This window comes from Schistocerca gregaria, chromosome 3 (assembly GCF_023897955.1).
Source record: "Schistocerca gregaria isolate iqSchGreg1 chromosome 3, iqSchGreg1.2, whole genome shotgun sequence".
Classification (NCBI taxonomy): Eukaryota; Metazoa; Arthropoda; class Insecta; order Orthoptera; family Acrididae; genus Schistocerca; species Schistocerca gregaria.
In genome coordinates this window covers 274,042,108-274,066,883 of record NC_064922.1, presented here as the reverse complement: position 1 = coordinate 274,066,883, position 24,776 = coordinate 274,042,108, and the positions used below count along the sequence as shown (strand labels likewise).

The following is a 24,776-nucleotide window of genomic DNA, read 5'->3' as shown; positions in this document are numbered from 1 at the left end:
TGGAAAAACGGTGCTTTGTACAACTCAAGACCCTCACATCCAACAACTGCTCACAAAGTCTTTCATGCGACATCTAATGTCAACTAAAAGCATCGATTTGTTTGCACTACAAAGAAAATCATTGTAGAAGTGGAATTTTACGTCCACAGTCGGTACAGCGGTGCCAAGTTAGTCTAGTGCGATATTCGTTTTATCGATATTCATGAACAGGGATAGTAAAACGCGAAGAATACTGAACCGTGAATTTGCTTTCAACACCTTTTCTTAAGAATTTACTTTACTTACCAGCTTACCAGCTATTCATCAAGAACATTAACACATTTAATCACACTATGTGAGCGTGGGAGTAGTTGCGAGGGAGTAACTGATGGAATCGAAATGAAATTGCTTTTAACAAATGGAAATTTTATTCCTAAAAGCGTTTCTTTTTTAGAAATAGATTTAAAATTATAAGCAGAAAGCACCCTCTAAATATCAAGTTACAATTTATTCAGAGGCAGAAAGAAACAAATTTTTGAGCGTGTGAGCTTCGGGCTGAGAACCTTGCCGCTCCCTTTTGACACGGCCGTAGTCACGACCGCTCACAACAACCTCTGAAAGACTACACAGGTGCAAATCTGAAACACACCAGATTACCTTAATGTAAAAGTTTTAACAATTCACACAAGACACAAACTATGCACCCCGTAGGAGGGATGGAAATGGTACAAAACACTAAAATTAAAAGATTAACTTGCCACCGAAGGTGTAAGTTGATTTTAACTTCTAAGAAAAGTTTTACGGTGGAAGGGTGGCAACTTTATGTACTAAAATGACCATTTAAATAAAAGCCCATGAAATGCACTGTTACATAAAATTATACAAGGTTGGCCAAACATGCTCTACAGTGCACATATACCGCCTCTCAAGATGATAGGCAAGATAAAAACATATTTCAGGAATTAGGCCGTTACACTTCAAGCAATAAATTCGTTAACACACCGAATCTGACAAACATCGCAGAGGCAGATTGATAGGGAGATTACCGAACAACCCGAACCACAGGTTGCTCTAACCCGCCCCTACTCCACAAGGGAAAAACGGACCACCCAACTCATAAATAACCACCTTCCCGTGGGTGGGCAAACGGAGAATAATGGTGGAACGACCCTAAAACAAAGCGGCTGATGACCTAACAAGTAAATGAAACAACATATCACCAATCACTTAACTTCTTATAAACTGCGATTTCTGGCGAAGACTTGGCGCAGCACCCCCAAAACGCTCTCCCGCTGCCGGCCGCTTCAACGGACGCAGGAAGGCTCGCCGATCTCCCGTCTCACGGCGTCGCAGCTCGCACCGGCCGGACCGCTGTCGTGGGTTGACTCCTCTTGTGTCGGCCGCGAAGCCGCTACCCCTCGCTATAGGGGGCGGCCTACTGGACTCACGTGGTGACCTCACATGCGATGACGCTCAAGGCGGACAAGTCATCTTGTGTCTCAGTGCGCGACCGACCAACCGATCGATCGACCCAACCGCCATTGACCGTTGCCTAAGCAACTCGAGCAGACTGGCGGCCTAACGCGCAGACTCAGATGATTGAACTAAGCCCCCGACCGGGCGACAACTCGTTGAGTTCTCTCACTACGCCGCAAATTCGCACGAGAGACAGATTAGCAAGCTGGGAACGGGATACTGACCCCAGACTGATCCCGACTGACTGACTGGCGAGCTCATAGCGTCCCTTAAATGCACATGAACAGGCTACCTTTCCCCTTTCCGACCAGAAGGAGACACAATAGCTGCGACTGCCACAGCGGCGCCACCGCCAGAAACGGAGGGCGACTGCTTCACACTACGCGCTGCGGCGCGCTCTTCAAAACAGCAATTTTTACCACGGCTCAAATACCAGAACTGCAGCAGCGACTGAGTAATGCTTCGCATGGCTGCAGCGGTCAGCACAGTGCAGGGCGCTTCTGAAGTACTAGTTATTCTTAGTGTTTTACTGTCCCTGTTAATGAATATCGATAAAACGAATATCGCACTATACTAACTTGGGACCGCTGTACCGACTGTGCACGTAAAATTCCACTTTAAAACTAATTTTGTTTGTAACAGGGAACAAATAGGCGCATTCCGTCGACACTGAGCATCCTATTAAAGACACAATAAGTAGTATTTGTTTGGGCTTACTCCAGGAACATGTTACAAAAACAAAACAGCTAACAGCCGCCGAAATACAAGAGCACCTGACGACTCTTAGGAGAGACATCTTGTACCTATATTTTACGAGTGTGTATACACATACATATTACAAGTAAATACAATTCATTTCTGAAACATTTCGTCGGTGTAAATGTACAGTATGTTTGTATCTTGTCCCTTTGCAAGCCAGTCACTTTAGCTTGTAGCTCCTTAATTAACTAAGAATGATTTTATCAGCATTACAGATTAAAGCACTGGAAGGAGAAACATCGTAAAATGCACTTTCTTCTCATATCCATCAGTTATCCACCATTTGAAAGTATCGTGAGCTGATGTTGGTTTCTTACATTTTACAGCTACTCAGATGACTGTCGATATGTCAAACAAGATGGCCGATGCTGGTGCAGACGCCGTGATGGTCATTTCTCCCAGTTACTTCAAGAGCAGCATGACGGTAAAAAAAGCCACAAGTTATTGTTATGGTGGATTCTTAGAAAATAGCTCGTTCCTTTCTTGCTGCAGGTGTTTCACTTTCAAAATACATGTCATTGCAAAAGTTGTTCTGTAGACGTATAATATATGTACCTGCCTCGTTTTCAATTCTTATTGCCGGCCGGTGTGACCGAGCGGTTCTAGGCGCATCAGTCTGGAACCGCGCGACCGCTATGGAAGCAGGTTCGAATCCTTCCTCGGGCATGGATGTATGTGATGTCCTTAGGTCAGATAGGTTTAAGTAGTTGTAAGTTCTAGGGGGTTGATGACCTCAGATGTTAAGTCCCATAGTGCTCAGAGCCATTTGAACCATTTTTTGAACCAATTCTTATTTATGTGAGTTGTGCTCGGGGCTTGCATCACCACTTGACCATGGGCATCCGCAGTATTTTATCCAGTAGACTTTTCAGGTGGTAAGTTACGATCAGTTCATATTTAAGTCAACGAGGGCTATATTCTATCCTTTTTAGATACTTTGCAATTAATTTCAGCATCGCTCACCAAGCAGGCCTCACTGTTTTTAATGGTTTTCGAATTACATGTCCATAAGCCAAACCAGATAATACGCACTTATTGCAAACTTTTTGGCCAAGCAAAACGGGACGTTTAACTTAGAGAATTCTGTTCAGGATACCAAGTGCACTCCAGGTAACGTTTACTCTCTTTTGACTACCCAGAATAGTAATGTTATGATTCTTCAACACTTACCAGACAATTTCCCTTGAAGGAAACATTTTTCGCTATTACGACTTCGACTGAATGACTGTTTGGGTCCAGTGCCGCTGCGCTGCTGTAAAATTAGAATCCTCAGTTACACAGACTTGATATTACGAGACTTTTTGTTACTCAGTGACTATACGTGCAGATCGGTGATATGATAGACAAAATATTTCCTTCAAACTTCATTGTGAGGGTATTATAGGAAGCTCACGCTGTCGTCATAATTAGCTGTACAATGATATGGATTTATCTTGCCTTAAATGTACATGGTGTCTGTCCTCAAGGCCGTCAGACGCGTTTTCTCTGGCGTTTCTGTAGGTATTTGCAATTTCGTTTTTACAGTTTGTGGAGTCTGCGCAGGAAAGGCGGCCGATACGTAGTGAGCAATTTTCGTCCAAAGCGCTGGGCGGGTTTACTGGCTTGCTCAGAAGGAGAGGTCGACAAACGTTTCTACCTTTTGGCTGATCAGCGATGACAGACTCGAGGCGCATGGCGTGCAATCTTTCTCAAATGATTTTACAGGAACGATTCGGTAAAAAAAATACTTATAGCTTTATACAGTATGTCACGTTCATGATGACGTACCCTCCATTTCGTTGATGGTCATAGTTATTGTGATATTTACGTGGAAGTGCGCGAAATTCGAAAAAGTTTGCAATGAAATATAGAGATCGCTATGATTTTGCGTTTCGTGAGTATTACATAATACCCTGATGTGTATGAAATTTAGCTAACATATTGAATTTTTCTGTAGACTTGGGCAGAGGTCCCCCCTGTCTGTCACCAATCTCGAGAAATTTGATCTGATGTTGAACTCTCATTTGCGATCGCGCCGTGCCAGCGATTAAGGCAGAGTGAAATATCCACAATGTTCCTTATATTTGGTAAATGGTTTCATATGCTGCAATGAGATTTTGGCACATGACAGCACACAAGGAGGAGAGTATTTTGCCATATTTTAATTAAGCAAAACTTCATTATCTACTATGTAATTCCACTAATTACAGACTTCTTCGATGAAAGACTGTAATTTTTAATGCCCATCGACAGCAGATGAAACTAGAAATGGTATGGGTTTTAGAACAACATAAGTGAAGACATTACACGTTTTTTGTACCGGAGATGTGCATTTTCATAAGCTACTGACTTTACTTTTCCTCAGTTCCTCACCACTGTCTCAGAATGCTCTTGCAGTTGTGTCTGCTCAACATGTTAGTGAGGTGAGACTGTGCAAACTCCGCTCTGTTTTGGCAAAAGAAACAAATTTTAACATGTCAACCAGAGAAATGTGTAGGTTTTTCAAAATTCGCCACTCATGACGCTTATCTGAAAGTTAAAAATAGTTAACAACCCAGTCGAAAATAGTTTCGGCGGAAATCTCTTTAGATACTAGCCAAAGCAGAGATGACAGATCTTTTCGAATGGTCGTCATGCAGTTGTGGGCGTGGAGGGGTCCTGCTTAATATTTGCAGAAAATGTAAGCGCAGGCTTCAGTTTAGAATGGCATTTCCCCTCCAGCACTCCGCTCTCGCCCTACAATGCCTGTCCTTAGCCACCACCACTACCGCTTTCCCCACACGTGCCCTCCTGTCTGTGGGCCACAGTATTCTGTGCAGACTCTGCCTGGTGTCAGCCCAAGCAAAAACTTCTCAACATGTCTTTCATGCGACGTTCAATGTTGATGGCGAGCGTTGTATTTTTTCCATTACAAACAAGATAATTTTTACAGTGGAATTCTACATGGCCATTCGATAGAGGTCCCAAATTAGCTTAATGCAATATTCTTTTTACCGACATGTATTACCAGGACCAGTAGAACACAAAGTATAAACAGCATTCCAGCAACGACAGCACCCCCCTGGCCTGCCCTGACTGCTACTGTCATGTTCAATCACTGCTAGAGTACCAATTTTTCTTCGTGCTTTAATGTTCTTGTCAATATGTACCGATAAAAAAAGTCACACTAGAGTTACTTGGGACCGTTATGTCGAACGGACACGAAATACCACTTTAAGAATCATTTTGTTTGTAATAGGAAACAAGCCAAAGTTTTCTGTCTATACTGGCCATCAAGTGAAAGACCTGATGAGCGGTATTTGCTTGCGCTAACTTCAGCTACACATTACAAAAACGAAACACAATGTGTCCCACCTAACTTTGCCACTTCATATGCACAGAAGCGCCAAAGAAATTGGTATCGCCATGCGTTTTCAAATATAGAAATATGTAAACAGGCAGAATACGACGCTGCGATCGGCAACAAGTGTCTGGCGCAGTAGTTAGGTTATCAAAATTTAAGTGACTTTGAGCTTGGTGTCATAGCCATGCACGAGCGATGGGACACAGCATCTCCGAAGTAGGGATAAAGTGGGGATTTTCCTGTACGACCATTTCACGAGTGTACTGTGAATACCAGGAATCCGGTAAAGTATCAAATCTCCGACATTGCTGCGGCCGGAAAAAGAGCCTGCAAGAACAGGACCACCGACGAATGAAGAGAATCACTCAACGTGACGGAAGTGCGACACTTCCGCACATTGCTACAGATTTCAGTGCTGGGCCATCAACAAGTGTCTGCGTGCCAACTATTCAACGACACGTCATCGATATGGGCTTTCGTAGCCGAACACCAACTCGTGCACCATTGATGACTGCGCGACACAAAGCCTTGTGCCTCGTCTGGGGCCGTAACACTGACATTGGACAGTTGATGACGCGGAACATGTTGCGTGGTTGGACGAGTCTCGTTTAGAATTGTATCGAGCGGATGGACGTGTATGGGTATGGAGACGACCTCATGAATCCATGGACTCTGTATGTCAGCAGGGAACTCTTCAACCTGGTGGAGGCCAGGTAACGGTGTGGGGTGTTTGCAGCTGGATTGATATGGGACCCCTGATATGTCTAGATACGACTCTGGTAGGTGACACATACGTAAGCAACCTGTCTGATCATCTGCATTCATTCATGCCCCTTGTGCATTCCGAAGGACTTGGGCAATTCCAATAGGACAATGCAACACCCCACACCTACAGAGTGGCTCCAGGAACACTCTTATGAATTTAAGCACTTCCACTGGCTATCAAGCTCCTCAGACCAAAACAATGTTCAGCATACTTAGGATGCCTTGCAACACGCTATTCAGAAGAATCTCCATCCCCTCGTACACTCATAGATTTACGGACAGCCCTGCAGGATTCAAGGTGTCAGTCCCCTCCAGCACTACTTCAGAAAAGGTGCCACAGTTTCTGTCATACTGCCCCAATGCGGAAAAACATCGAAGGTGATGTTTATTTACATATATGGACTATGTATTCCTTCCCAATGTGTGAGCCTCTACAATAGGTATATCCTTGGTGAATTGCATTTTTCATTTTTTGTTTCATTTCGGAAATGTATGAAGTGGCAAGGTTAGGTGGAACATTAAGTACTTTGTTATTGTAATGTGTAGTTGGAGGCAGCCCAAGCAAATGCTGCTCATCAGTGAAGGACCAAGAGGTGTGTACATTATAAGTGTTTAGTCCAGGGTCATGCTGCTGCTACAGTCACAGGTTCGAATCCTGCCTCGGGCATGGGTGTGTGTGCTATCCTTAGGCTAGTTAGGTCTAAGTAGTTCTAAGTCTAGGGGCTGATGATCTCAGATGTCAAGTCCCATAGTGCTCAGAGCCATTTGAACCATTATTAGTGACCTGCATAAACAAATGTGAGACTGTAATATGTAAAGCAGACTGTATGTTCGTCAGGAGTCTCCTCCCAAATCCCTTGATACATTTCAATGAAATCTGGCACATGATGAGCATACTTCACAGGTATGAGCACTGTGGGGCTTATAACCTCCTATCTCCAAGATCAGCAGAGATATCGACAGAGATGTAATTTTTCAGCCCCTGATCTGCATCAAGTAAGTTTTGTGATGTAATAGTGTCAGCCTGCCTAACAGACCTGCATTGCAGGGCAGCCTACATGTCAAGGGCAAGAAACGGTTTTCCAGCCCCTGACATGTGGGCTGCTCTGCGTTAAATGCCATGTTGCGTTGGAGCTGCGTCAGCCTACCTTATCGATTTGTTTTGAAGAGAAGCCTACACATCAGGAGCAAGAAAAGGTTTTAAGGCCTTTGATGTGTAGGGTGCCCTGCACAGAAGACACACTGTAGGAGTAGTGGTGTGTGTTTTTCAGGGACTACACATACTGATGGGCATGGCTGAAGGAAGATGCAAATGTATAGAGAAGGGGATGGGTGAGGAGAGAAGGAAAGAAGGAAGGGATGGGAAGATTGGGACAGAGAGATAGAGGAAGAAGGAGGAAATGGACAGGGGGAGAGAGGAGGAGCAGAGGGACAGAAAGAGAAGGGAAGATGGTTAGAGAGATGGAGGAGAAAAGTGTGAATGGAGAGAGTGAGGGGAGATGGACATAGATGTGAGGAGGGGATGGACAGAAAGAGGCGTAGAAGTGGAGGACAGAGAGAGACAGCAGAAGGAGTTGGAGAGATAGAAAGAATTGGAGGAGGATATGGACAGATAAAAGTGGGAAGAAGATGTGAAAAGAGAGACAAGGTGAGTCAGTTGAGGAAACAGAAAGGGGAGGAGGAGATCAACAGAGCTATGGGATGGAGGAAATGGATAAATAGAAGGGGGAAAGAAGATTTGTGAAATGTATTAGTACTCATATGTGTACATTAGCAGAGCTGTGGGTAATAGCCTCATTTGTGTGTGTGTGTGTGTGTGTGTGTGTGTGTGTGTGTGTAGTATTTATGTCTAGGTTCTCCTACTAAGCCCCTAGATCAACTGCAACCAAATTTGGCACACAAACAGCAAAATTCAAGAGTTGCATTAGAAATAGAGTTACAGGAAGAGCCATGTTTTTAAGCCCCTGCTATATAGGCTACCTTACACAACAGATGTGTGCATTATGGATTTGTTTGGCAGGGGCTACACGTTCAGAGGGGAATGTTGAGATGTATAGAGGAGGGGATGGACAGAGAGAGGGGTAGGAGGGTTCTGACAGAGATAGTGATGAAGGAGTGTGGGGAGCGAGAGAGCCTAGGAGGGAGAGAGAGGGAGAAAGAGAGAGTGAGAGAGAGAGAGAGAGAGAGAGAGAGAGAGAGAGAGAGAGAGAGGATGAGGATGCACACAGAAGGGGAAAGATATAGAGAGGGTGTGGAGAAGATGGACAAAGAGAGAAGGGAGGAGAAGAAAGAGCCAGAGACAGATAGAGGTTGGAAGATGAGGTAGACAGAGAGGAAGAGGTGAACAGAGAGATGGGGTAGGTGGTGGTGTGTGCAGTGTACATGTCGAATGCATGCTGGGGCGAAGCCATGGAGAAAAGGATAGTATATGAGGTGTCTCACCAAAGAATCATTAGGCGCATTTTCTCCTGTGTTTCAGCAGATGCTTGCAAATTCGTTTTTGCATTGTATAGCTGAAGTCGGCCCAAACAAATGCCGCTCACCAAGTGTCTCGTGCGACTTCCATTCCTGTTACAAACAAACTGATTTTTAAAGAGGAATTTTACATGCCTGCTCGATGCAGCGGACTCTGATCAGTCTAGTCCGATATTCGTTTTATCGATATTTATTGAAAGGGAGAGTAAAACACGAATAATAACCAGTACTCCAGCAATGACGGCACTGCTCTGGCTTGCACTGACTGCTACCACCGAGCACGCGGCGCAGCTGAGTCGCCGCTGCGTTGCTGCTCATTCTTCGTTTTTTTCTGTCCCTGTCAATAAATGACTATAAAACGAATATCACACTAGATAATTTGGAAGCACTCAGTCCAACGCACACGTAAAATTTAGATTTAAAGATAATTTTGTTTGTAAAAGGAAACAAACCGTCGCTTTCTGTTGTCACTGGGTGTCGCACGAAAGACGTGACGAGCAGTAATTTGGTTGGGCTGACTCCAGCTATGCAATACCAAAACGTGGTTGTGAATATCAGCCGAAACTCCAGAGAAAATCAGCCTGACTATTCTTAAGAAAGAGACCCAATAGATACGTACAATACATTTAAAAAATCAAGTGTAAGGCAGGACCCTACGGTAAAAGTGCCAATTTTTGGATAAACCAGTTGGTTAGTTTCGAGATGTGTCATGCCGCAAGAACTAATAACATTTATAGGTTGCATAACACCTAATATCCCAGATAACTGTTGGTTATCCATGGCGTATGGAAATTTTTTTAATGAAAATAAGCTCTGTATCCAAGAGTGTGTACCCTCTTGCCCTCTCCTCCCCCCCCTCCCCCCCCCCCTTCCCTCCGGATGTCCATGTACGTGACACTCATTTTGCCTTCACCATCCTTTTACTGAATGTGTTAAAAGAACGAACCGTCGGCACTGAACGGATGCTGCCTCGTGCATTTAGAATTATTTCGGCTATCATATGAGAAAAAGATGAAATGCGACAATGAGCAGTATAACTGGCACAAAGGGAGAAAAACCTGTTCAGGAATCAATACACTTCGTGACAAATATTCTCGTAAATGGCAGTTAATATGCACGCTGAAATCAGCCATGAATGCTTACTGAAGCGTTATAGCTTTCTGCTGTTTAAAAATTTTTCAATTTACTTTTCATTAAGTAAACAAGGAAGCATTTCATCAGTTTCTCTTTTTAAATGTTATGCGTCAGGTGAATAAAACGCCTGAATGGAACATATTGCGACATACACTATTTTCTGCAGATATAACTAATTAAGAATTACATTTCTATTTGCAGCCACAAGCACTGAAGAAACATTTTTTGCATGTAGCCGAAGGAAGTCGTGTACCTGTAATACTGTACAATATGCCAGCTAACACTGGAATAGACATGGGTGCACTTCTAATAACTGAGTTGGCTCAACACCCAAATATAATCGGAATGAAAGAGAGCGGTGGTGATGTAAGTTATAAATCTGTTGAGAGTATGATAATAATGTAATGTATTTGTGTAACCTTTATAAAAGAATAGCATATAATTCTGAAAATGACACCTTACTTGTTTCAGATAACGAAGATAGCCCGTGTAGTGCATGAAACAAGGAACATCGATTTCCAGGTCCTTGCTGGATCCACTAGTTTCCTACTACCTTCGTTACTAGTCGGTGAGAAAATAACCATCCTGCATGTCTCGTATAATACGTACGAGGGTGTAGGGCGTAATTGTACTTTAATTTAAGCTGTAGAAACATTCTCAATCAGTGATTATCTGAGTCCAAAAGTTTCAGATTCAATTTAATCTTTTTTTATTCTGTTTACGTTTCGTAAGCCTCTTGGTGCACGCATGGTACTACATTTTTCCTTATACTCTTAAGCTGCCGGTTTCAGATCCTGTGGTGGAAAAATCAAGTACTTATATATAGAATGGCATGAATCTTTACATTGAGAATGCAGCTGTTACAGAATAGAATATGAACGAAACATGTGAAATACAAATACGATTTCCAACCTTTTACTTATCTGATTTGTTACACTAGCTTAGATTCAGAACTAAATCAGAAGTGGCAATATTTAGAGGTTGATTTAATAATTTATATTTCTTTGCATGATGTTTTTTCCTCACACAATCCAAAATTTGCAGATGTCTAAATCACCGTTCACTTCTTTCTTTATTTCTTGCATTGAGTAAGAATCTCAAAAATATAGCTTCACTGTAACGTACTGCAGTGGAGGCACGTGAACTTATTTTAGAAAACAGAAAGTACTGATGCTGTCCCTTATTTGGACACGAAGCTTTTAGTTAAGTAGATTTTCAGTTTACTGATACAATTATTAAAAGGAACCTGAATTTTACAAATAAATAAGAAGAAAAATCTGAGCGTTTCTATTATTGAATTATATAGAAAAATATTTTATTATGGTCTGCATAGTTGTTCTGAACATTGCATTTTTATGCACAATAAACCTGAATAATTTACTTTTATCTCGAAAAAAAACTTATAAATCTTATAGACATTACATTTAATATCCCTTGCTTTAAATTTATTTGTCCTGATAGCAAGATAAATTGTTTCTTAAATATGCATCCTCAGGGGCTGTTGGAGGAATAAACGGACTGGCCAACATGTTGGGCAACGAGGTGTGTGAGATATACAGACTGGCTTCTGAAGGGAAGTACAAAGAAGCAACAGAACTTCACGGACGAATTCAAGCTCCCAATGCCATGGTGAGTACTTGGAGTAAGAGGTGCAATATGTAGTACTTATAAGTTTAAATATAGTATTAGCATTTCACGAGGCCTCAGTATTTCTTCGTCTTTGCTCACGAAATGTCAATAATATACTTACAAATACAAACTTATTTCTAATGGAGTATTTTGGTATTGTACATTTAGTTACTTGATGACACTACTGATCTTTGGCAATGGTAATACTTTCTCCTTAAAATAATATCATTACAAAAACAACTTCCACATCCTTTTACCTTACTAACTAAGTTCTAAGAATCCTCTTGAAGTTACTGCATCAAGGACGCCTTCACACTAGCTTCTATATGTACATCTTCACTTTTTCAAAGACAAAAAAAGGACATACATGTAATTACCTAAAGAAGACTCCAGAAAATAATTGACAGAATAAGAGAAACTGAAGCTTATAGAAGCGAGAAGCAGTCTTCGCCAAAAAACATTCGCATTACCCATACATGAAGGAGGCAAAATACTTCGCACAGTAACATGCTGATAGTATTGATTGAGGAGCGACAACAGTTCCATTGTCTGTGATAGTAGCAACTGTGGTATTCATACTCACAGTTGTTAACACGTATGAAAAGTATTGCTTGCTTAATTCGTTATACCTAAATTATAATAATACTGTAATCAAGTATTATCACCCTCATGAATTTTGTATCTTTTTAATGTTATGCCTCTAGCTTAATAACGTTCTTTCCGTGTACTTCTCTCTAACCTTTCCGTTTGTTAACATCTCATGACGCTGCGTCTTAGCAGATGTCTTCTAATTTATATCCTGTCTCCTGAATATTCTCTACACAAATACTCTTAAAGGAAGAAATGACCTTACAGTCTAACATCTCGCTGAAATCAGGGTCATTATAAATGGAGCTCTCGTGGAGTTGAACAAGGATGGGGGTGACAAACAGTGTCTAATTTTTATGGAGAACTTTCTTGGAGCTCCTGAGGAAAACCACTGAAAAATAAGTCGTTACGTCTGGGCTGCATTTTTATTAGAGCACCTCTTAAATTACGTAAATTGACAACATTCCTTTTAAGTCACTTTTGACGATAAATCACACGAGTGTTAATGGAGATCGTTTGCTATAAGTTTCTGATGGCCAGGTGTACTGCTTTTTCTTTAAGCACGAAGTTCTACTGGAAACCCAGTCAGTGCATCTTCCTGGTATGTATAACACCCGCCTTCTTCACGGATGAAAACAGCACATGAATGAAATGTGTGCTACCATTCCTCCTTTTCACAGAAATTTCGTTATCAACCCGCCAGGCCAACATCCCGGGGAAATGGAGCGCTAGAGTAGATCTTCGATTCACTAATTCGACAGCCAGAAAGCGATAAATGAGCCGCTATGTCACTGACATAGAGAAGGACTCCCTAAAGTTCTGGGAGTTAAGCAGGATTCGAAACATTTGTCCTGCAGTCTTATTTGCTGGTGTGGTCGCGGTGAAAAGTATTAGTGTGAACAATAATCTCTATTAACCGTTACAGAAAAAACTAAAACGTAATGGAATATTTGGCAATACTTTATCCGCATGACAGAAAGCAATAAACATTAGTTGCCGTGTAGCCAAAGGAGCTCGGAATTTGGAACAGTCATAAAGTACCATAAGCTTCTATGTTGATTTCTTTATTGTTTGTGATATATGTCTGCATAAATGATGTTACACTTGCTATATCACAACACAGATAGTAACAGTTTAAGAATAAATTTTTTTTTAATATTTCATTAGCTGCCTTGCCAGTAAGAGCACTCTTTGTGAAAAGGTAGATCATGAAATGTTTAAAAAATTATCCATAGATGATTCAAGTGAAATGGATTATCACTAAATTTTGACAGGCCTCATTACATAGAGTTCACTGCTCACTGAATTACTTACTTCACAGAAGCTCTCCTGCGAACATTGCAGAACTAGCACTCCAGAAAGAAAGGATACTGCGGAGACATGACTTAGCTACAGGAGAGCTTCTGTAAAGTTTGGAAGGTAGGAGATTAGATACTGGCAGAAGTGAATCTGTGTGGACGGGGCGTGAGTCGTGCTTGAGTAGTTCAGATGGTAGAGCACTTGCCCGCGAAATGCAAAGGTCCCGGGTTCGAGTCTAGGTCCGGCACACAGTTTTAATCTGCCAGGAAGTTTCAGTTTGCAAACTTAGTCGTTTCCGAAATGCTTCTACCCAAAGATCATGCCCTTCTGAGCGTCGCCCCGACACGCTTTATGTACCGTCCACTGCTATCGGTGTCACCCGTCGTCTATGAGTGGCTGTCGCACATTCTCTTCGGTGGTCACATTAATGTGACAGGACCGTGTATTACAAATTAAGGCCCTCCGCCGATTTTCTCGGTTTGTATGTCAACATCTGAGGTCATCAGTCCCCTTGACTTAGAACTACTTAAACCTAAGTAAACTAAGGACAACACACACATCCATGCCTGAGACAGGATTCGAATCTGCGACCGGAGCAGCAGCGCGGTTCCGGACTGAAGCACCTAGAAACTCTCGGCCATCGTTGCTAATCCATTCTATAGCTGTCACAACAAATCAATTACAACAGCATTATCTAAAAAAGTTCCCTCAATATTCTTCAAGTTTTCTCTGAAGCATTGTAACGGTATAGCTCCTGAGGCAGGTGGTCTACAGAAGCTACCATCTTTGATGCTTACTTTCATCCAGATTACTTCACAATAAGACTCTGTAATAATCTCAGTACATAATGTAGTTTCAGAAATAACTACTGCACCACTATACACGCATACTCTATCGTTGTGATATACATTCTAATACAAGAAAAAAAAACATACACACCCTGAAGGAATTACCCGAATTAGACGGAAATCGGTAGATGCGATATACGTACATTTACAGACAAATAAACGATTATCATCTCACAAAAATTGGATGATGTATTCAAGAGAATAACTTCACAAATTCAGCAAGTCAATAGCGCGTTGGTGAACCTGTGGCCCTTAGAAAAGCCGTTATCCAGCCTGGAATCTCATTGACCGGAGTTCAATGACGAGTCCTGTTTCGCATTGCGCCCCAATGACTAGCAAAGACGTGTTTGGAGACCACAGGACAGCGGTAGGATATTTGCACACAATATGGCACAACAGCCAAGAGTGATGGTCTGGGGTGCCTGTTCTTTTCTTAGCAGAACCCCTTAAATTGTGAGTCACGGCATCCTTACAACACAGCGGTACGTCGCCGATATTCTACTCCCGTAAATGGCAAGCCATCCTGGGCTAACATTTCAGCAAGATAATGCCCGCCTGTAGACGGTGAGAGTTTCTATTGCTTATCTTTGTGCTTGCCAAACCCTAACTTAGTCAGCAATGTCGCAGGATATTTCCCCTGTTGAAAACGTTTGGAGAATCATGGGCAGGGTCCTGCAAGCAGCTCGGGAATTTGACGACCTAATGTGCCAGTTGGACATAATTTGGCACGGTATCCCTCAGGAGGATATCCAACAACTCTGTCAATCAGTACCAAGCAGAATAGCTGCATACATAAGGGACAGAGGTGGACCAACGCGTTACTTCACAGTTTGTGAAGTACTCCCACTGAATAATGAAACCAGGTTGGTAGGTACTCAGAGAGCACACAGGATAAGGTTATGATTGTGGATTGGGCTGTAAACATTTACTGTGAGTTGCACAATCAAACATACAACTTTATTTTCTAAGAACCACTCCTTTACACATTGCTTTAAAAGATCGCAACTAAACAATATGACTGAAGGCCTAGTTAAACAACTTGAGATGCTTTCTGAGCTAAAGGCCCAAAACTACACCCAAAATAAGAACGTCTGAAGGTCTGGCTTAGAAATCAAAAGTATTTAAAAATAGAGAGTAAAATATTTTTTCTTAAAAAAAACATGCAATTGAAAACAATTAGTGGCTGAAGGACAGCTATAATTAAAACACATAAATAAACAATTTTTCTAACAAAGAAATTTCTTTTTAAACTTACAACAGAACAGCCGAAAGCCTAATTAAAGAAATTACTGCACGGCTGAAGGCCACAAACAAATTTGAAACAACGGTTCAAGGCCTGAGCAATAAGTCAGACAAACAATTTAAAATAAACCCCTTCCTTCTTATAAAAAAAATCCTTTAAAGAATACATATGGCTGAAGGCCTTATTAAAAGAGGTTCACGTAAATCCTCGGCTGAAGGCCACACATAACACATCAAACAACTAACGGCGTAGGGCCTTGATTACAAAAAAATTCAGATAGAACAAATTTTAGGGAAAATTTAAAAAAATGAAATCAATCTTAAAAATATTAATTTAACAAGCCTGAAGGCCTTTATGTAAAATTTAAAAGAACTGAATTAATACACGGCTGAAGGCCTCACACAATACTTCAAACTAAAATGAAAATCACAATCTAAAACAAAAAGAACAGTCGTGCTCAGAAGCGTTCCAAGGGGCGGCCTGAGAAGGCAGCTCAAACGTGAGGTGAGGTGAGACAGGCAGCCAAGAGTTGAAGTTAAACAATTGGATGGCAAGCCAAACTAGGGACAGCCCAAGGACCAACCAACAATTTAACCAATTCCCTTCTGTCCGACCAATGGCACAACAATGGAAAATATTGGCCGAGAATGAGGATATGAACAGCACTACATCTTCATAAACTGGCTTCTAAAAACAGCCAAGGGATCAATAACCACTCTAAGCAAAATATGAACCAAATACCTTAAAAGGCTGTCGAATTACACGCCGTGCCGGACAGCATCAACACGACAAGGAAAGGCACACTGCCGGAAAACTACGCTAACGACCAGGATAGGTAACTGGAGTGTTAACAGCCACAGGGCAGAAAATACTGCTGGTGCACTTCACTGGCAAGTAACAGTCAATTTAATAATTAATCACAATATAGGAAGACGGCTGCAAGATTTCACTGACTCCAACACATCACACGTTTCTGCTAACCCGAACGGCCCAAAGAGCAGCAACCTGCAAATGAAAGAAGAGGTGTCACAGTAGTTGAGGTTTCATAACAGGTTAACTGATCACTCAACTTCAGCATCGAGGTTCAGTGGGCAACGAACTTTGTCGCTCTCACAGCTAGCACCTCACGATCCACACGTGCATACCGCCAGCGGTCCCGGCCTGGCTCCGCACCACGGAGACTTCCTCGCTGCTCCGTCCCAACCGACGGACAACCAGCATGCAGACAGCATTAAGACAACTGTTCAGGCAAACCCACGCAAGCTACATATGGTTGAGCAAAAAGACTTCCACAAACAACTCGGACAATGTTAAAACGGTCACTGTGGAACAACAAGTACGAATCACAAGTCGACACACACAGAGAACTCAGAAGCGGTCGGCGACCATATACACGTCGTGCGATGAGACGACTGACCGAAAAACCACCCAAGGTCGTCCCCACTCAACCCAATCATGTCGGCAACAGTCAGGCAAGGCATGGCTGTCCGGACCTCACTGCGGCTCATTCCCGACTGAACTCACGATGTACGACAACCCGGAAATACTAGTGGTCACTCCAAAGATAGTACGGCAGTGCTCTTATCGATAAGCGCTGCTGCTATCACTCTCGGGCTGCCAGTGACGCCAGTAAATCGAATAAGAAACGGGACGGCAGTATCGTAAAGACAAGATGTCAAGTAATAAACGGCACGAACACGAGCAGCGCACTGCTCAAATAAATCAATTTTTCTGAAACTGTAATCCTTTGCTTGTTGTACATGTACATCATATCTACCGATTATTGTCCCATTCGGATAACTCTTTGTGGTGCGTCGTTTCTTTGATTATTTGTTTGTTTGTTTTTTCTTAGAGTGTATATACTAATCTGAATTTAGGGTATCATTGCTGGTCCCTTCCGGTTAGCCAGTATTCTGTTCGTAATTGTATATGGACATTTTCCTTTCAATAAGCAAGACAAATTTTGGGCCCTTACCACGGACTCTCCTGCAGTCAGCTAACAAGACAGTATCATTTCCTCTTTCTGGTCTGCAAGGATGAATGTTTTCTAATATTAACGTGTCTGACCTACTTCTTTCTCCGAGTATTACACTTACTTCATCATAGAGCCCATAAAGATGTGGAAGAGGCGAACAAGGGAAGTGAACACTTTTCTGTGCAATAGTAATTGTCAAGAATTCCTCTTTCGACACCGTCGCGGAAATGTCTGCCTTAAACCTTCCCCTCGCCTCTATATCAGAAGACTATGGTTTGATTCTTCATAAAATGTTGCAAAAGAAAGACTTCAAAAATCAATAAAAACAGGCTCGATCGCGTTTTCAGACTTTTTATTTTCTGACAACCGGTTTTGGCCCTTTCCTCAGACCATCTTCACGATTACATTGCTGTTATGGCTGCCGCTTCGGCAGACGTAGCGACATCCGGAGAAGAACGGTTGTCACCATAACAGGTCAAAGGCAATATTATCTCCGCAGCTCCTCACCGACAACAACTCCACCTATACAGGGTGAAAAGTATTTAAACCGACAAACTCTGGGAGGTTGTAGGGGACATCAAAACAAATATTTTTACCTAATGTCATTTTTTCCTATGAGGAGTATTTAAACCTTTAGAGAAAGATTTCTCTGGCGGCTAATTTATTGAACCAAAGAACACTTTTCCATTTTTTTATGACCAAAAGACAACACATTAACACAACCCAATGTCAATTACAATAGATTTTAAAAAATGCCTCCACTGACACGTAAACAAAGGTTACACCGCCGGATCATGTCCTGTCTGACACGGACAAAAAGCCAGGAGTATCCTGAATTGTTCCTGCTGCTGCTACTATCCGGGAGGCCAGATCCTCTTCTGATGCAACAGGAGTTGCGTAAACAATGTTGCGCATCTCTCCCCACACAAAAAAGTCCAGAAGGGACATATCTGGGGATCGAACAGGCCATGGTACAGGAACACCTCTGCCAATCAACGTTTCTGGGAACCGTCGGTCCAGAAATCGATGCACACGACGACTGAAATGTGCCGGCGCCCCGACATGTTGGAACCACATACGCTGTCTTGTAGAGAGCGGGACGTCTTCCAGCAATTCTGGCAATGTTCTGGCGAGAAAATTGTAATAGTGCCCGCCATTTAATGGCCTAGGTAGCAGATACGGCCCAATTCCACAGTCCCCAACGACACCGACCCACACATTAACGAAGAACCGCACTTGATGAGCGCTAGTAACTGTGGGATGTGGCTTATCCTCACTCCAAACATGCGAATTGTGCATGTTGAAGACTCCATCACGCCCGAACGTTGCTTCATCGGTAAACAACACAGAGCATGGAAATGTAGGATGCATTTCACACTGTTCCAGGTGGCACTGCGAAAATTGTGCTCTGGGTGGATAACCAACTGGTTCCAGATTGTGGACACGCTGTAAGTGAAATGGACGTAACAATTGCACTCGAAGGACTGTTCTTACATTCGTCTGATTCGTCCCCATGTTGCGTGCAACTGCACGAGTGCTGATTGAAGGATCCCGCTCCACATGCTGCAAGACAGCTTCCTCAAATTGCAGCGTTCTTAAAGTGCGACGGCGTTCCTGTCCAGGTAATCTGCTAAATCACCCGGTCTCACGCAGACGTTGGCACACAGCATCAAAGGTCGTATGATGCGGGGTACGGCGATTAGGATATTGTTGTTGATAAACCCGCTGTGCAGCTCGTCCGTTGTGATGCGCTACGTAGTACGCACCAACCGTATCAGTGTACGCATTCCAGGAGTATCGCTCCATTAGTAAACAGAGACAATGCACTACTACACTGGTGGACAGCAGTTGCTTACAACTGAAGAGCGTAATACGCCCTCTAACAACTGAAGATCGTAATATGGCCTCTAACAACTGAAGAGCGTAATATGGCCTCCACCGTTTTAAATAATCCTCTTAGGAAAAAATGTCATTAGGGAAAAATAATTGTTTTGATGTCCCCTACAACCTCCCAGAGTTTGTCGGTTTAAATACTTTTTAACCTGTATGCGCCCAAGTGCAGCATCCATATGTCTGCTGGTTGCTCAATACCCTCGGGCATTTTGAAACTTTAATTCTGACTCATTTCACAAGTGTTTGTGCCATACCCGTTTGAGCGTAAGCATACTACAAAGGACTTACCAGCATTGTAGCACATCAAATGTGTTCCATTTTTCCCACTTTCGTAAATAAACTCATGACTTATCTATCGAAATTATGGCAGCTAAGCTTTTACTTCCCATTTAGTTGCTGTACGTCACAAACTGTCATCTTTCACAACTTGCTACCATAAATTAAACATACAGATATTTTCACTTTCCCCTCCATGTTTTCTAATCTTTCTCCCCTTTTTTATTTATTTCTTTTAAGTGCGGTTTTGTTTTCATTAACATTTACGTTGCAAATCCCGATTTCTTTGTAGAAACGATAATTCACCCAACAAAGTCAATGATTATTGCACTATATAACTACACTCCTGGAAATGGAAAAAAGAACACATTGACACCGGTGTGTCAGACCCACCATACTTGCTCCGGACACTGCGAGAGGGCTGTACAAGCAATGATCACACGCACGGCACTGCGGACACACCAGGAACAGCGGTGTTGGCCGTCGAATGGCGCTAGCTGCGCAGCATTTGTGCACCGCCGCCGTCAGTGTCAGCCAGTTTGCGTGGCATACGGAGCTCCATCGTAGTCTTTAACACTGGTAGCATGCCGCGACAGCGTCGACGTGAACAGTATGTGCAATTGACGGACTTTGAGCGAGGGCGTATAGTGGGCATGCGGGAGGCCGGGTGGACGTACCGCCGAATTGCTCAACACGTGGGGCGTGAGGTCTCCACAGTACATCGATGTTGTCGCCAGTGGTCGGCGAAGGTGCACGTGCCCGTCGACCTGGGACCGGACCGCAGCGACGCACGAATGCACGCCAAGACCGTAGGATCCTACGCAGTGCCGTAGGGGACCGCACCGCCACTTCCCAGCAAATTAGGGACACTGTTGCTCCTGGGGTATCGGCGAGGACCATTCGCAACCGTCTCCATGAAGCTGGGCTACGGTCCCGCACACCGTTAGGCCGTCTTCCGCTTACGCCCCAACCTCGTGCAGCCCGCCTCCAGTGGTGTCGCGACAGGCGGGAATGGAGGGACGAATGGAGACGTGTCGTCTTCAGCGATGAGAGTCGCTTCTGCCTTGGTGCCAATGGGTCGTATGCGTGTTTGGCGCCGTGCAGGTGAGCGCCACAATCAGGACTGCATACGACCGAGGCACACAGCTCCAACACCCGGCATCATGGTGTGGGGAGCGATCTCCTACACTGGCCGTACACTTCTGGTGATCGTCGAGGGGACACTGAGTAGTGCACGGTACATCCAAACCGTCATCGAACCCATCGTTCTACCATTCGTAGACCGGCAAGGGAACTTGCTGTTCCAACAGGACAATGCACGTCCGCATGTATCCCGTGCCACCCAACGTGCTCTAGAAGGTGTAAGTCAACTACCCTGGCCAGCAAGATCTCCGGATCTGTCCCCCATTGAGCATGTTTGGGACTGGATGAAGCGTCATCTCACGCGGTCTACACGTCCAGCACGAACGCTGGTCCAACTGAGGCGCCAGGTGGAAATGGCATGGCAAGCCATTCCACAGGACTACATCGAGCATCTCTACGATCGTCTCCATGGGAGAATAGCAGCCTGCATTGCTGCGAAAGGTGGATATACACTGTACTAGTGCCGACATTGTGCATGCTCTGTTGCCTGTGTCTATGTGCCTGTGGTTCTGTCAGTGTGATCATGTGATGTATCTGACCCCAGGAATGTGTCAACAAAGTTTCCCCTTCCTAGGACAATGAATTCACGGTGTTCTTATTTCAGTTTCCAGGAGTGTACATTCGGTTGTCACAGCAACCACCTTCAGATGGCATTATTGCAGTGGCAGTACATTAATAAATTGTAGCGTGTTCATATAGGTATATTATAGTAGAAACGACCTTAGGTAGTGTCATCGCAGTAATAACGCCATCTTCAATTTCCTGCCGGTCTCGGTAGTTCGTTTTTCACTGGAATGCACACTACGAGTGTTGATTATCTTCAAGAACGCTAATCGACGTGATGGTTGCTAAGTCAGCCGAAACCGATAATACTGTGGAATAATTGTGACTTTGTCGACTGAATAAATATTTCCGAAAGAGGCATAGCAGAGTTGTACATTATTCCTTACAAATCGTCGTTGAAGAAATAATGCTGTGTAACTGACCTTTCCGATTTTCCAGATTCATATCACTTTGTATACGATGAAAATAAAGCTCAAAGAATTGCGTAATTCAAACAAAGTAAAAAGAGTTATACATTTCACGCACCCGCAAAAGAATGAAATACCGTGTAACTGGAGCGTCAGAAGATGTCACAAGGTGTTAGGAGAAGATGCCCTTATCTGTAAGCAGGCTGCAGGGCCAGAAAATTCTTGCGGAATGTAGCAACACCTACAGTGGCTGGCAGCTGTCAATCACTCCCAAAGACAAATCTCGACTCTTACACACACTACTTTCAAGTGAGCAACGAATTCTTTCTTCGTGAAAATATCATTTTACGAAACGCTATCAGCTAATACCTTGACCCAAAACTGGTTTCCAACACAAGGACATACAAAAAAATCGATAACACTGTTTTGTGGCTGTGCGAGTTTTTTCATTTATGCGGCATATCGTCACAGTCAGTCACGTGGCACTGTTTCTTCAAGTATCATGTATCTATCAAGTAAAATGTAAGCGATTTGGTTGAACGGGAGAGAGCGTGAATGCCCTCATCTGGCGAAGATAAATAACTGAATAAATAAACATTAAATAAATTGACGTGTACAGTTCGCTGAAAACAATAATTTTGCTCTCCTTTTGGCTGTATCAAACTGACAATGCAGCCTCTTTATCCTTTATAAATGTTCATATGAGACACTTTACTAACTAAAATGCTAAATTTCTCTTGGCAGGTGACACGTGAGTTCGGAGTACCAGCTATGAAAGAAGCAATGGACATGTTTGGGCTGTATGGAGGTCCGTGCCGTCGACCGTTGCAGCCTTTGACAGATAATCAAAGGATACAACTCAGAGAAACATTTAAGAAGTCCGGTTTCATACCGGTCAAATAACTGTAATAACAGTAGACATTAAGGACGTTTCTCACCTCTTTTCTCTCCATTCCATGCAAAGATATTCCATGAGTTGACTGAATAACGTCAGAAGGATGAAACAAGAAAACCGATCAACGCTTCTATAAATAAATAAAAAATTAGAAAAAGCTATATGCATTCATTTCAGAGTGAAACAAGCAACGTCCTAGAGGTGCCTTTACTCGGCGTGAAACAGCGGTACGCAACAGTTTCGCGAGGCAAGTGTCGCATGCTGATAAACGTGGTCCCTGCCGCAAGAGGTGTAGCGTGAAGCTGTTTGGCGCCGAGGCAGACCCCATTCTGTCTCTCTGTTCGCCTCAGAAACCCTCGCGTCTCACGTTTCTAGTAATGTAAACGTAGCTACCTGTTCCGAGAGAGACAAAACAAGACGTAAGTATCCACCTCATCGAATTACACAAAAAAATTCTACCTTTATGAGATCTCAAAGTGAAATCCCATCACAATCGGGCAAAAAGAGAAGATGAGTGAAAGAACCTGTCCGTGATCCTTCAGCAACTATCTCAGTTTTGAAATTAAAATGAAAACTCTGTTGGAGGTCATATAAAAACAAAACGAAGCTATTTTATTCCCTCATTGACATCGCCGACAGAAAATTTTTTACTCCTCAAAAGACGACCTCATCCCGTTTTATCTAAGGTTGAGTAAGAAGTACACTGTTTTTGTTATACTGACTTTTGTTTAATTCGAACTAGTTTGCGGCTTATTGGGCAATCTTCAGGAAACAACTGACTATAGTCAGAAATAGACCCTAATTCTTAGGCAACCATACAAAAACAAAAATACTGCCCACTTGCACAGAGTACTGTGCATCAAACTTGTTTCCTAACTTTCCAATTGCACTTTACATAACTGACAATATTAATCACGATAAATAATTAAATAATGCAGAATTACGGGTTAAATGGTTATAATGCTAAATTTTTTGAGATATTAACATTGGCTAAGAAATTGTTAAACTGAGCGCTCTTCATTTATGTAGTGCAACATACATCTTTTTTTTTTTTTTTTACGCTGTAAACTAAACGTTAAGGCAACGGAGAGTACTATATAGAATAATTAAAATACGCAACCTTATAGTATTACACGTTCTATGGTTGTAGTGCCATAGTTTTCGAGGTCGTGACATTGGTTGAGAACTGTGTAACTGAGCACTGGTAACTTATGTTGTGCGACAAACATGTTTCACATCGTAAATTACATGTTTATGCAGTGGTCAACATTTAACACAGTACATGGTTAGGATACACAATATTACAGTATTATAAGTTATATTGTTGAAGTTTGTGGTCCAATAAAGGTAAGGAATTGGTAATTCTATTAATTTTGTGTAGCAGTATGAGTCAGTGTGGCGGTTTGGGGGTATGTGACCGCTTGATTGTTGCATGTGAAGCTTAAAAATGGGGATGTATTCAGCTGTAATTGATAATTTAGAACCAGCTGGGGATTTTGAGCTAAATGTCTGTTTAGCTAAAGTGCTTCTAACAAGCTTAGTTTTCTTCCTTTGTTGTATATATGCAGTACTTCCGTGTGGACTTGGTATCTGTGTTCTTCATTTAATACATATTTGGCAAAGGTGGCGTCTGACATATAATCTCCAGCTGCGTTCGTGTCCAATCAACCTACCTGTTACGGCCCTACTTGTCTGACCAATATACAGTTGTTTGCAGTCATTGCAACTGATTTTGTAAACACTTACTCAATAAATCTGTTTTGACCTTGCTGTTGAATAGGATATGAGCTGTAGTGCCCCTTACATGCAATGAAGTTTTGTAATTGCAGGATTTGGGGGTTTTGGCTAATTTGTCGGATAGTTTTCCTAACTGCGGGGCAGTACACCATCTGGTTTTAGCTCTGATTGTTGCTGCAGAGGGGCATACACACAGAAATTTTTCTTCTTTCGTGTTTTTGTAAAATGTTGTCAGTTAATTGAAGGCTATAGCCATCGTTTGATGCAGTGCAAGTAATGGCGTCTAATTCTATCTTAAAATTCTGTTTCGACATTGGAATGGGCGTAAGACGAACTACCATGCAATGGAAGGCAGCACTTTTGTGTGGT

General features: G+C 42.7%; 1 protein-coding gene across 1 annotated transcript in view; it reads left to right on the top strand.

Moving 5' to 3' along the window:
* The window catches only part of LOC126355053 (4-hydroxy-2-oxoglutarate aldolase, mitochondrial-like), an 85,983-nt gene extending 63,159 nt beyond the window's left edge, over window positions 1-22,824 (top strand). Inside the window, exons 3-7 of the mRNA XM_050005210.1 lie at window positions 2,541-2,638; window positions 10,112-10,276; window positions 10,382-10,478; window positions 11,406-11,539; window positions 22,520-22,824. Of these exons, the coding sequence (XP_049861167.1) occupies window positions 2,541-2,638; window positions 10,112-10,276; window positions 10,382-10,478; window positions 11,406-11,539; window positions 22,520-22,678 (653 nt within the window). The 3' untranslated portion in view covers window positions 22,679-22,824. The remainder of the gene's footprint in view (window positions 1-2,540; window positions 2,639-10,111; window positions 10,277-10,381; window positions 10,479-11,405; window positions 11,540-22,519) is intronic.
* The last annotated feature ends 1,952 nt before the right edge of the window (window positions 22,825-24,776 follow it).